This window comes from Cuculus canorus, chromosome 12 (assembly GCF_017976375.1).
Source record: "Cuculus canorus isolate bCucCan1 chromosome 12, bCucCan1.pri, whole genome shotgun sequence".
NCBI lineage: Eukaryota > Metazoa > Chordata > Aves > Cuculiformes > Cuculidae > Cuculus > Cuculus canorus.
Genome location: NC_071412.1, coordinates 18,535,712 through 18,550,455, shown reverse-complemented (window position 1 = coordinate 18,550,455; position 14,744 = coordinate 18,535,712). Strand labels below are relative to the sequence as shown.

General features: G+C 38.0%; 1 protein-coding gene across 2 annotated transcripts in view; it reads right to left on the bottom strand.

Moving 5' to 3' along the window:
- Nucleotides 1–14,744, bottom strand: part of ETFA (electron transfer flavoprotein subunit alpha) — a 29,527-nt gene that overhangs the window by 14,327 nt on the left and 456 nt on the right. For both annotated transcript variants that reach the window (XM_054077648.1, XM_054077649.1), the window contains exons 2-9: nt 8,538–8,687; nt 6,869–6,950; nt 6,686–6,768; nt 5,140–5,239; nt 3,897–4,007; nt 2,603–2,704; nt 1,746–1,814; nt 625–707 (exon numbers count right to left, since the gene is read on the bottom strand). In XM_054077648.1, coding sequence (XP_053933623.1) covers nt 625–707; nt 1,746–1,814; nt 2,603–2,704; nt 3,897–4,007; nt 5,140–5,239; nt 6,686–6,768; nt 6,869–6,950; nt 8,538–8,687 — 780 coding nt within the window. The remainder of the gene's footprint in view (nt 1–624; nt 708–1,745; nt 1,815–2,602; nt 2,705–3,896; nt 4,008–5,139; nt 5,240–6,685; nt 6,769–6,868; nt 6,951–8,537; nt 8,688–14,744) is intronic.

Below are 14,744 nucleotides of genomic sequence, written 5' to 3'. Positions count from 1 at the left end.
TGATTTTCAGGATACATAGCAGAAAACGCATGCAGCAGCTTATTTCCCAATGTTAAAACACTCAGAGTATGCTCTTCTTGGTGTTTCACTCTACAGCAGCCATTCTGTAGATTATTTCTACCTGAAGTTTTTGCATTTTCATCCCTTGCAAAAATCTCGCTTAGAATGTAATGCAATAATCCCGTTACAGTTACCAAAACTTTAAGAAAAAAAATCGCCTTTAAAGAACAAAACCAAAACCCCACTTCCCAGAGCTCAAAGGCACACACCAATGTAATTTCAAGCACATGTTGGCAATGGCACCTGTTAGCACAGCAATGATGGCTGTTCAAAAAATAAAAAAGGTTCAGCACAGGCAACTATGAAAAAATACAGCATGCAAGACCTCTGACAGGGCTGTCAGCAGAAAGCTTCTGACTGACCCAAAGCAGAGATTCATTTCCCAGCTCACTGCGGCGGTTCTGCAAATGCATGGTCAAGTGACAACATCACACTTGGGCACACTAACATCTTTCCTGTTACGTTCAGTACTAAGACTTCACTCATTTCTAAGCATTTGCTTCGAAGGAAAATGCATGCTAGAGAACACCACAGCTCTTTCATAAAAGACATTTCCATACTTACTGGTGCTACTATTTTGCCCGTCTGTCCAACTTGCATGTCATTAGGAACAAAGCCAGCATCGACAGCTGCACGGGAAGCTCCAACTAGTTGAAAGAAAATATTTCCAGTGGTTTTCTTTTCAAATATCAGCGAGTCAAATCTGTATTGCCATAAAAGCACATGTATTGTACTGAGGAGTCCCACACTCTAAAGGCACGTATTTAGAAACTCCCCTCTTAAGAGCTCTTGTAATAATCCCTCTCTGTACCACTGGCTGAAACTTCCAAATACTAAGTGCTAATGCACTTCATAAGCAACAGGAAATCCTCATTCCCCGTACCAAAGGGCCATATATTTAAACCCAAGGATTTCAGTCTGGATTATTTCCGTTATTTTCTCTTGTTGCTTTCTCAAAAGAGAATTTTCCCATAAATGCCTTCCCATAACGCTCCTTCAAGTTTGAGTAGAACACATGTGCCATCTCATATTGCTGTGGAGCTCAAGCGTCAGGCATAGTAAAGAAAAATCTCAAAGTAAACTTGAAAACACCACATGGACATTTAGTGAAGCCACCAATTTAAAAACAAAACCATTCACGTGGAACTATAAATTCATTACTACACGTGAAATCTAAAAGTAATGCAGTTAAAGTGAGAATGCAACCACTTCTTCCTCCTCCTCCTCACTAACCTCTACTTAAAATATTTTGCTGAAACACTGTTCATGGCCCCTTTTCTCTTGTTCATGCAAAAACACGGCAAAAAGACAGAGAGCCACTCAAGCTACAAGAAGTGTGGAAGGGATTCTGTAGAGGAGTAGTATATAAGGATGCATAAAGAAAATATCAGCTCTTCCAAGTGCTAAGACCATTTTTAAATTTATACAACTTTTCGTTTGAGAGTTTGCGTTCTGGAGCTTTCAGAAGGGCAGGGAAAGTTACAGTTTAGTATTTTGCTTCAAATGCAGGTATTTAAATGCACAGCTGACCACAAGGACAAGATAAAATGATCTAAACTAACAGGATTTTAAAAAAATTTACTTGATAGAGACATCAAAATAAGACACTTAAGAACACTGGTTTTAATTTGACTTTTTCAAATGTAATAACCAGGGTTAAAAAAAAAGGAGGAAAAGCAGCTTACCTGCAGCATTCAACTGATCTGCAAGCTCATATAACAACTTGAAATTCTCACCACTCTTCAGGCCTCTCCCTTAAAAGTTCAGAACAAAAAAAAAAAAAAAACAACATAATATGCTGTAACATTTTTATTGCCTACATAAGCTTTCTATATGAGCATACGAAGGCACAAATACATGCTTGCATAAGGTATTTCTGGCTCTATTAATGAACAGTATGTAGTATTTGGAGATTTAGCTTTTCTCTTGGTGATTAATATTATAATTCCAGATGTATAAACCAACACCAGTCTGTCTAGTTTACTTCCTGCCTACTGCATCATCAAGACCATTCTCAGAAATCAGGGAAAAGGGTTTTTTTACATTAATTTGTGCTCCCTCTACTGGCTTTAGGTACAAAACTTTGCAGCGGGATAACTAAGGAATAAATTTTTAGCCATAGGCAGACAGTAAAAATCACAGTCCATCACTTCATACCTAAAGGGCAAAACACAACCATAATGATTTTTAAAAACATTAAAGTCATTATGTAATAACGTTTAGGCTGCCTGTAACAATTAGCAGTAACTTCAAACGTGACAGATTTGAATGTAAAAACACTTCATACTGCTATAATTTTAAAGGGACTCACCAAATATGATAATACTCTTAAAAAGCCTACTAGCATGGCTTAAACTCATGGTTTGTCCATCCATGAAACAAACGTTGTGTGCGTTCCCACTGGCTCTATGCTGTATTTCAGAATTACATCATAGTGTTTTTTTAACGTATCACATTACAGTGTTCTGCTACAGATACTATCTAATCAAGATGCACCGTTACTTAAATGCAACACAACATTGTTTTAACATCGTCTACTTACCACCCGATACAACCACTTTTGCACTAGTAAGCTCTGGTCGATCACTTTTTGTCAACTTCTGCTCAATCCATTCAGATAGACCAACAGGCGGTGGAGGGGTCACTGCATTCATCAGATGAAGAAAAACACACACAAGAAAAAGGATGAAGCATATATTCTCAATCTTTTATATCCATATTTAAACTTCATGCATATTCTCATTCTATAACCAACTAACACAAGCTTTTAACTACTATCAGTCTACGGCTCTGAGTTACAAGCCTCTCTCATTAGTTGTGTTTAAATAACCTACAATACAAGCTATAATGAAGGTCTGTTGAGCACATAATACATTGATACAAACACAACATAAGCGTGGTTCTCATTAAGAAAGGCAATCAAGGCAAATAACTAGTGCAATGATAGTGCAATATATGCTACTCTTGGGAAATAAATGCTACTTGATGCTTAACATCCACAGCCCTTAGGAAATACAGGATGGTTCAAGGGCAGGTACTAAGCCACCTATTAAAATATGAGCACTGGGACACACACACAGCACACGACTAACGATTGTTGGATTTACAGCACAGTCATAAAGAGGCCACAGCAAAAAACAGCAGAGGCAATCAAACACCAGAACAGTTGCGAAGGCACTCCAGATTTAGAGACACTCCAAATCTGACTGGACACAGTCCTTAGCAATCTGCTCGAGGGCACTGGACTAGAAAATCTGAACAGACCACTTCCAACCCCAACCATTTTGTGATTCTGTGACTGGATTTCTCCATTATCAAAGCTACACTGGTTTCATCAAAATAATGAACTAATTTAGTTAAAACTCATCTAAAACAACAAGCAGGTGCTCTCAAATCAATATAAATTGCCACTAATTTAACTAGACACTGTAATGACCTAACCGAACTGAAATACAGAAAGTGAAACCAAAACTGTGGAGAGCCAGCCACTTTCAATTTTTGCTCAATCTTGTCTTGAAAGCCAGTTTGGCTATTCAAGCAGCTGTAACTTTAAATGAGGAAGTTTCAGGATTGCGGTGGCAGAGGTTTAAGCAGCGAGTGAAACAGGCACAGATTTCAGTGACCATTTCTGGTCAAAGAAAAGGCAGCAAGTGAGCAGTTAATCTGTATCTTCCCTTACCCAACATCACTAAAAAGTGCAAGCACCCATACTAAAAGCACAGCACTAAGATTACAACAATCAGTTTGCTCTGAAATAGTTCCGCAAAACATCACTGTGCAGTGAGCAAAACTACCTGTATTTCGCAAAACAACAAAATACTAGAACAAATACTCACACTTCTCTAAACTGGCACTACCACCGCTCGTTGGTGCGGCCTCAAAAGAAGTTCCCCGCACGGTAAATACTTTAATCGCTTCATCACATTGCACAGTGCAAAGAATATTTCCTAAAAGAAAAAGATGACATTATATGTTTAGAGATCTCAGACATACTATACTTTTTAAAAACAAATAAAATCAGTATCAGAAACACATTAGCAGTTCTACTAGAACAGGCAACATTCAGTTACTGCCCAAAACTGCAATTTTAGATGACTAAAACTAGAAATGCAGGCACTTAATAAATGCAGATCACAAATGTTTTAATTTCCTTTTTATCTCCAAATATTTGAAGTATGAGAACAAATCCACTATTTTTAAAGGATACAGAGTATCCAAATAATCTCTTAAGAACGGGCTTTTAAAATTCAGAAGAGGAGGAAAAAAAACAAACTTTCTAAGTGTCAGACTGCATGTCTAAAATTCAAAGTAGATCTTTTATCCTGTCACGTGAATTCAGAATAGAAGAAAATGAAACCTGCCTCAAATATCCATGGGACTGTGTTTCTCTCAATAATATGTTACATAAAGTATATGTAACATCAGCTATTCAAAAACAAAGTCATGTTGGAACTGTGAACTACTGAGAAGCAACTTAGAAGGGTATCACCAAACCACATTGTGGTAACATAACTCGAAATGCCACGTTGGTACACATGGTACAATCTTGTACAGTAAAATTAAGACAGACGAGCTAATGAGATCATAGCTAAATTAAAACACAGTGTCAGACAAGCATTAGAGAAACTAGACTGAAATTGCAAATTAGGTCAATTAAATATTATAAATAATGAGTTTGATGTCATCATAATTAGGAAAAACAACTCTCTGGTATCTTAAATCAGAACTAATGCTAGTCATATTAAATAAAGCTAGACAGTTAACTTAATGTCTTACGTTTTACAAAATCTGATCAGATGTACATTAACAAAGAAATGCAGCAAGTACAAAGGAGACTACCAAAGTCCAAAATAAAGTGATAGGCCAGGTTTGAAACAGAGTACCAAAGTATTACTTGCTTCCCCGCACATAAAACAGCACGTCCATTCCAGGTTTCATTTTTAGGATTCACAGCAATTCAGACTGTAAAGTGCAAAGTCCTATCACATTCCAAGTTTCTAACACCGGGATTATGTGGACGAGTTACCAGTATTGGGTCCTTCACTGCACAAATACTGCATGCCTTTTGTGATGACCCACCTGCATAGATAGTTCTCACAAAAGTGTCCGGTGACTTAATTTCAATGATATCAGAAACAGGGGCAACATCAAGTTTGCCAGCCACTCTGGGAATAAGATTCTAGAAGTTAAAGATGAAAAGTTAGCATAGGAAATGCTAAGTAAAATGTACATGGTCAGTAAAAAAAAAATGCCCACTGTCCTGATTTTAACCTCATATAATGCTGTCTATAAATAAAAACGACTAAGATTTTTTTTGTAGGACTACACATGTAGTTTTAGAAGCCAAATAAAATCTCATTATTGTAACAACATTAGACATTTCATGTTACTTACCGTAATCAAACCCTTATTTCAACATCTTAAATCAGGAGGATTATTTGCTTCAACAGTTTAAAACTGAAAATAAATGCAATTTACTCAGAAAATTAACAATTATGGATTGCTGAGCAATTCACACTTACAGGCGGGAGGGAAAGGCATTTTTGATAGCTGTACAAGAGACAGCAGGAAAAACACCCTGCACTCTCCCCCATAAGCAAGAAAATATTACTTTTAAAATTAGTATTAAAATAATTTCTCCTACTCTGAAACTGACTCTGAAATGTGAAATTACTTAGGATCTTCAGGAATAGGAAGGAGGATAAAAAGAGCAACATAAAGTATGAAGAAATTAATGACAGCAAAAGCTTTGCTTGCTTTTTGTCCCTCTCTTAATCAAGTACAACACAAAAGGCCAAGTTCTGCAATCTTTATTCATATAAGTACTAGCAAATGGAAACTTGAAAGCTAACGCTATTATCCTTTACCAAGACACCGCAGTAAAAACAAAAAAGTAAAAAAATAACATAAACCTGTTAAGACTTAAGTTTGTAACGATTTGTCTTAGGAAAATTACTAGTGCGTGGACTGCTATTGAAAGTAGTCAGATGGAAGACTGATTTCACTATTCATCCCTCATCGGCAACATTTCGGTAGTATCTTTTTCCTCTAATTAAGCTGCACCACCACACTGAGCAGATTATTAGCAGTGACACTCTCCATGTACTTAAAAACGTATTCCTTAAAAAACAAGTTTTGAAAATCCTGGCTAAGCCTTGGATCTGTGTTATTTATACATATTTACAGACATTCTGATTTGCATCTACGAAGCAACACCTCCCACCAAAAAATTTGCTTCCAGTAGGTCTGCACACTTTCACTCCAACATGAAAATCGTACATTTTTAACCTCATTTTAGTGTACTTTTCACTACCATTTCCATAATGCTTTCAGATCACTTAATCTATTTGGTGTTATTGTAGTTTGCCCTGTGTACAGAGAATCAGCTAATTACCAGGAAATCTTTCTTCTGCACAGTCCCTTTGTTCAAGTCAGCCCCCATAAAACTCAGACGTGAATCGGTGTTTCTAACTAATGACCTCGTAAGTGAGCGACTGTGACATTTTTTGAAAGCCTTAAACTGCCCACAGCTGACCTCTCTCAGGCATTTAATCCACAATCACATACAACAATGTCTGTCTCTTTTCTTCTACAAGGAAGTTTTTATGCACTTGGATCTACTTACCTTTCCAAAGGCAGATGCTCCAGCACAAATGTGGGTGTAATTAAATTTTTTATGCGTTTCCAAAATCAAGGGAGCCAGCTCCTCTGAGGATAAAAATATAGTGCTCAAAATTTATAAGTATTGTATTTTCATCTGCAAATATAAATGCCATTTCTTTTGTCAATAGGCAAGAACAACTCTCACCTGCTAGAAATCCCTTATACACATCGTGCTGAGCCACCAGAACTTTTGCAACACCCTGCACTTTGCTGACTTCTTGTGCTACCTATGATTACAAATGAATTATAATATTATTAGTCTGTATTGTAACACGGGCCACAAACATCAAGAGTCCCTGCTGCAAAAAGCTCACAGCCTATGGATTAGTTAAAACGCACACGAAAATCAGAATGAACCCAAAAGACTAAAATGCAGAGCTTCTGACACACAGCACAGTGCCTTATGGGATAATGACAACTCATTTTGTAAGAAAACTACAAAGCAAGTCAACGAGGAAAGCTTGCCTCCTGTATGCAGGATCATACAATGATCTCCAGATTTACTACAACAGCCGATAACAATCACACTTGAAGATTACCGCTCAGTATTCTGACAGAACCATCAAGAAACCAATCCTATTTTCGTTCAAATTAGCCAGTACAGAATATGATGCAGATAAAAACATAAAGCACTGTTATGATCTTTGTCCAAATTTTAGGAGCAATCCTTTGCAGCTGACTAATGTGATGTATATTTTCAATTCTATATTCATGCATTTTTTCCTTTAAATTTGCAGAAGTAAAGTTTAAATGATAAAAGGGTTGTTGCAGATCAGAGAGAACAGGACTGGCAGCAGTGTCTGGAGACCACATGCATCACCCCAGAACTAGTGCAGTTACTGAGTTTGTCAAGTATCAGTTTACCCTCAAAATCAGTTTAACCAGGAAATAATCAAAAGTGTCATAATAGCTGCTTCAGAATACCTGTTCCGAGTAACCGGCTCTTTTGTCCTCTCAATACAGATTCTTACAAAGAAATGTAAAAAAGAAAAAAAACCCAAACATTCATTTTTTTGTAAAGTACTTTTTCCCCAGCGTGACTCGCATTGTAAAGACACCATGTAGTTAGCATTAAAAATCAAACAAAACACTCCCAATCATTTTTCATACTACCTATGCCTTTCACAATAACAATTCATCAACAATAGCCTAGTATGAAACGTAGCAGGCATAATGATATGTACTTCCACTGTTCACTGAAGAGTACATCCTACTGGAAGAGAAGTGTCACTAATGTACTAACTACATGCTCTCTAGATTTTGCACATAAAATTAGACTAGCAATAAAACAGCTAACATACAAGAAATGTTTGTTTAGACATAAGCTAAGTGATAAAGTAAAGAGGCATTAATTTCAGAATTTTAGGTTGCAAACACACTCTCACTATGCTGCTAGTAGTTTCACTACTAAAAGCAAAATGCTCAGAAGCCCTGTTTGTCACTCTGCTGTTTCATTGCTGCTGGTTTCCATCTGAACAGTGCATGCTTCTTTCCAAGTTCTTAGCAGTGCAATATTTGTCTTTCCAACTTTGCAAGGAAATACTGTTTTAAAAGTTAATTGGCCTTTAGACCTAGAAAAATTTGCTTGCTTAAGCTTATAACATCTGACATTGATATTCTCCCTTGTGAAATGAAACCTATACTCATATTTTGACTGCAGAAGTGAAGCAGTTCAAGTGCAGGACGCTTCCGACAGACTGGCAGCTCCTGGCACAGTTCCTCTTCTCTACCGATTATTTTTCAGGCTGACCAAAATGCTACTGAGTTATCATTTCACCGCATTATTTCATACAAAGGAAAACAGCATTTCCTACCTTGTCACAGCTGGTACCAGCTACTAAGCAAGAAACTTCACCTCCAAGACGTTTTGCCGCAGTGATAGTGTTTAGCGTAATGGGCGTAAGAGTCTCATTGTTGTGTTCCGCTATGACCAAGGTGCTCTGAGACCTCCGCAGCAGTGATGCCTTGAACGCAAAAGACAGAGAAATCTGATACTTAGCATTTGGGTAAAAAGCTGTTCCAACGCTTTACAGAAAGTTATCAAGTCCACAAGCTGTAAACCACTGCTGTCAAATAAAACAGGCTCAATCTAGGTAATTCTTATTAAGCAAGCAGAACACACATTACAAAATCGTTTGACTTCTGTGTATCTAAAACACGCTGTGTTTAAAATAAAGCCTCCCCAGAACAATACTGAACATATTAAGAAATATGTTTTACTACAAAACATACAAGCTCAGTTGATCAACTTAACTAAGTACGTTAAAGAGTAATGATCAGACCAGCAACACTAAGACACGGAAATCGAGGGTAGCAAATAAATATTTATTTGTTGAGTTTTGGGGTTTGGGTTTTTCTGACTATAGGTTTTAGCCAAAATCCAGCTACAGAACTCCCCATTTCAAATTAGTTAAGTATAAAGGCAAAATCGTACACAGTGGCAGAACGACCGTTAGGCAGCAAGGACTCACTGCCTGAAAACACAGTGATGGAACTGATGAACAGCATTGGATTCATTGTTTTCCATTTTCCTTTAATACATCTAACACTTGACCACTTAAGTTTACCAATACAATTTAACAGTCCCTAAATAAGAATTTCAACCAATTTACCATCCACACCCAGACCTTAACTTCTACAGCAAAAAATGCAAGGAAAAAAAAAATCAGAAAAAAAAAAAGCAAAAGATTGTCAAGAAACCAAACTAAAATATTTTAAAACTCTCCTCTCTAATTTTCAGGTGAACCTGGAAAAATCATTATTCCTCCAAGACTAATACCGGGGTAGGGAAAAGGTTTGAGGTGGGAACAGGAATATCATCCTTCAAATCTACGACTATCCTGCATAAAGCCTAACCCAAAACTTATGATCAACATAACATGGAACACAGGGAACACAAAATACATTCGTTGTTATGACCACAGCACAAATGCTAACACAATGCTGAAGACTGCACAGCCAAACACTACTATAAACACATATTCTGACCCCATCTCCCCTCACACCAAACGGGCACTTACCACTCAAACTAGAAAAAAAAAAAGCTTCAGAACATCTGAGAGGCTAAAACTTGCATACAGACGTGGCCCACACAAAGCCTCCCAACATGTTCAACATCACACTGAGAAAGCAAATCCTGAGGACTGCTCTCGAGCTGATCACGGAGTGAAAATTGAAACACAAAGGAAAAGATTTTGCAGAATCAGGACAGTAATCTCTAATTTCAATTAAAACAATAAAGACTCTTGTAAAAGCACTCTGCATTTAATTTTTCGTGCTTATGGTTACTTGTTAAGATTAAAGACCCTAAGATCATTTGAAGCCTACTGCCCGTAACAAAATATTTATTGCCAAACAGATAAGACACTGTATTTTTGATTATGTTTCAAACATAATTTACAATAGAAGTTATGAAATTTTAGTCACTACTTGAAGAATAAATCCACACTTTTGTGGCAAAAAGCCCACTTTTCCAATGATTTATAGTCGTGTCGTGGGGTAAAGTAGACTGTGCTCCTGAAAGGTTCTGAAATTTTCAAGTTTCCGAAGACGGCTGCAGAATCCTTAAAGATTTCTTTTATAAGAGCCTGCCTTGGCTCTAAGAAGCATGTATTTTAAACACATACTTAGTTCTGACTGTATTACGATCTTTTCCCTAAATAAGCACTGCACCACCAAAAGAGCTCTAGATCATTCTGCCAAACCATTATAGGATAGACTGAGAAATACATTTTTAGACAAGAAGAACAAGAGCAATGGATGTTGGTTGAGCAGACTGGATATTATGGCATTAACTTGGTATTATTTCCAACCCGATAATCCAGAAGGTCAGTTTACACCAACATGCATGGCATTTCTTGTGAGACCAGGTTTAAAATAAAAGTCACATTCTAGATCTTGGGTAAAAATCCTGGATGACAAACAAGATCCTCACACAAGTCTGAATTTCAATATACCAACACACATAAAATTGTACTTTTTTAAATAAAAACCAAAGCAAACACAACCTGGCTTTTGTTTGTTCTAATAAAAATCCTGCAGTAAAACCAGAGGGTAATTCATCCAGCCACACAAGATTCCAAGAAGTTAGAATCTACAATGAGTCAATGAAGAGGACAGGTAGTTATTGCGGCGATGTAACTTCTGTAGCTGCACATCTGCAAGAACTGACAACTTCTCCACCTGTACTTCAGCAAGACATCTAGTTTCAAGCCTAGATGAAATGGGAAGGTTGAGTATAAACCTAATTAGCTGGCAGCAAGAATTAAAAAGTACCAGGAACAGGACACAGAAAAAACAAGCTCCTGAAAACAATGCCTTGAGAGGGAACAGCACTTGGCACTTGTGTCACAGAAGGCTCACTGTGAAACTCACACTTTGGAAAAATCAGGCTATCCAGAGGAATCAATTGCAGTTAAACACCCTGCAAGCTTGGACAATCAAGTGGCTTCTCAAGCATAGCAGTGGATCATGAACACATCCACCAGCAACCAGCAGAACTGGAAATATTTCACCTAGGTTTAGCTATGGATTGAAACTGGGCACCTACGTTCCCTCTAGAGCAGAAACATCTATAGTCCCTCTCTGGGAAGGAAAACCAACCATCTAGAGTCCCCAACTCTTCCTCTCTCTTACCAGCTTTTTACGTAGAGCAAACCTGGCCTCTGGCTTCTCAACATCTAAGAGTTGGTAAGATTAACCTTGATATCCAGTACACAAACAGGTACTCACAAAGTACCAAAAGGATTTGCTGAACCCATCTTTTCAGCTTTCCCCAGAGCATTTTTTTTTTTTTTTTGTCTACAATGATTTCTGAGCAGAACCTAACAATTTTACATATAATAAAGTTTCTAGACTTCTGACAAAACAGCCAAGATCACTCACTGCTACCATCCCAGCCAAATGCTGGAAACCCCACACATCCAATGTGCTCATTCAATTTGTACATGCGATCTAAAGCAAAATGAGCTTATTTCAGCACGCAGACAGGTCACCTGAAGAGCACACAAGCAGACACAGCACTTCTTAAATACCTATTTGCTGCTTATAAACCACAAACTTTTTAGGTATTAACAGCTGGAAAATCCCCAACAAAAAGTGCTGTAAATCCTTGCTGGTAAGCAGACAGGATCAATGGCCTTTGCAGCCACTAGATGAGAGCCAACCGCCTGCAGCCTTGCTCCAAGGACACTTATAACGCAGAAATTGTTAAATCGGCTCGAGGTAACATACGTGGCAGAATCGAGACAAACAGAATGGACAGCTTAAGAAGTCTGTCCAGAAACACAGGAGTTCCAGCAGCTGCATCCTAAGCTGCCCCACACTCCAAACAGGCATGAACATAAAAAGAGGCTGCTGGAAACTTCACCCTGGAAGCTGAATGTTGCCTCCCAATCTCTTCTGAGGAGCTGCTGGAAGTTTTGGGAACTAAACGGAAACCAAAATTCACAGATCAAAAGCATCTAACAAGTGGATCCACAAAGGTATCTCTAGAGCCGATTTTCTTGGCTATAAGAGCAAACTGGCCAGAAATTTAAAGCTTAAAACTGTTTAACAGGAATTGCGTATCTCATAGAGACTCATTACCACTGGGCAAAATTCCCAAGAACTGGCTCCAGGAACTAGGGTATTACTGAAAATAACGGATACATTCCCATACAACAAAAAAATTCTGAATTCTATTAATAGTCTTGTAGATGCACAACTTAAAGAAAAAAGTATTTGGGAAGCTCAGGGAAAGAGGGAGCTCCAGCAACAAAGCTGACACTTCCCCAGAAACCATGTACAAATCTGGCTACAAAAGAGGTCAAAGCAACAGCTAATTAACACTAACAAGAAAGAACATTAAAAACACCTGAACTGAAAAGGAGCTATAACTGCAGCAAAAAAACCAGCAAAAGAAATAAAGTAAACATCTATAAACAGGATTCATTTAGGAATCATAAAAAAAAGAGTTAAAAAGAAATTGAAGGACGAACAGAAAGACCTAATACAGAAGAAACTTCTCCAGATATATCCTATGCAAAACATTAAATGAAAATTCAAAGCAGCACAGCTGTTTTGAAATACAGACAATGCTACTGGAAGTGAACCCAGGATAAATGAACATGTTTAAGAAGTTAAGTCTATCAACGACCACTGAAGGATATATATAAACTACTCCCTAAGTCTACAAACATAGCCCAGTACTTTCTGTGCAAGAAGTGTTTCAGGCTATTAAACCTATTTATCTGAATTATCTCAGGCTGAAAAAAAAAAAAAAAGCTTCCTAAGAACATGTCTATTTCATTTAAACCAACTCTAAAGCATGTCTTCCCTCAAAAAAAAAAAAAAAAAACACATACAGCAAAAGCAAATGCAACTTTTATTCTATGTGGACTTTGAAAACCACAGCGGAATCTTTAAAAATTACACAAAGTAAAATAGTGTTCTTAAGAAGCAGAAAGCCACAACGTCCTTCACTCTTGCTGGTGTTTCTGAGGGAACGTGAAGGTAGAAGCAAGGTTGACCAAGAGAACTGTTTGTGACTTTAAACAGCCAAGATAAGCTCTGCTTCCCTTCATGAATATCCTTAGGATAAATTCTAACTTCAGCAAAGGTTGAATGACAGCTAGATACGAAATTAAAGGCACTGGTATTATATCCACCTACCATCAGCTTGGCCCCAAACTGCTGTGTAAAGTCATACAAGAAGAAAACATCACAACCCAACACAGGGAATAGGCAAAAAGGCAGACACTTATCTGATAAAAATGGTAAAGAACAGAGAATGTTAGGGGAATACATTGTCTCTTTGTTGTCTTATAAATTGTGACCTCCAAATGCCCCTTAACTAAAAGTCTGCCAGACAATCATTACAGGGTTGGAAGGAACCTGAAGAGCCCACACGGAGCCATGCTCTATCAGATCCTAGGCAACCATATCTAACTTATTTCTGACATGTCTGTCTAAATTGTTAGTGTGTCCCAATGACAGAGAGTCCTAGGCAGCCTATTCCAAAAAGTTACTATCCTTTCAAATAGAAAAGTTGTCTTAATGTCTATCTGAACTCTCTGTACTCATCTTAAAATAGCTTTCTTGCCATTTAACCCAAGAGTTATTTTCATGGGTTAGTGAAAAGGCTTAATCCCACCTCTGCACCAATTTTTTTGTGTACGTGCTGTCCCAAATTCCTCCTCAGCCCTTCCAGCTATGCAACTACAACTTTTCCTTCTTGCTCATACTTTACAGGTCTCTTGCACTCCATTTTTCTCTAGACTTTATACACTCATGAACGCTACCAGCACTGAACTGGAGTTCGCTTTGATTCTCTTACAGACTACACTGCTACCCACACACTGAAGGTGCATACAATGTTTTAATGATTTTTATTTGATAAATTTATGAGCTTAGACACGTATGGCTAAAAAACAAGGAGCTGACCTCCTGTTTCCAGGATGTGAAACCAAACTGTGCAGCGATCACGAGAGTAAAGTATTATTTACATAGCAGTACCACATGTTCTAGGAACTCAGGAGATCATCAAGACCTTTGCTCTAGAAAGCCTACAGTCTAACAATAGAGGAAAGGCGTCTGTGACTACAACCCCCCCCACGGCAGGGAGGTTGGAACTAGATGATCTTTAGTCCCTTCCAACCCAAACTATTCTATGATTCTATGATTTTTAGCTTAACTAATTCGTGTTTGCGCCGGTCTACCTTTGCATTTAAGTCACTTTTAGCACACGAAATACATTAATATATCCGTAATTTCTATCTTAGAGCAGTACAGAACCGTACCTAAAAAGCGTCGGAGAGGTCAAAAAACTACTTTTGCAAGATTTCAAGCTCTTTTCGAAGGAGTGCTTACACACAGCTGTAGCGGAGGGAGCGGGATCAAAGAGATATTCGGTGACGCTTCATCAATCACCTGCTCCAGCTAACCTTGAGTTCACCTCCTCGTTAAATTTGGTAACGACGGGTTCACCGGGACGCGCGGGGCCGGGGAGCACAAGGGCAAAACGACGCAGCAACATGCGTTTC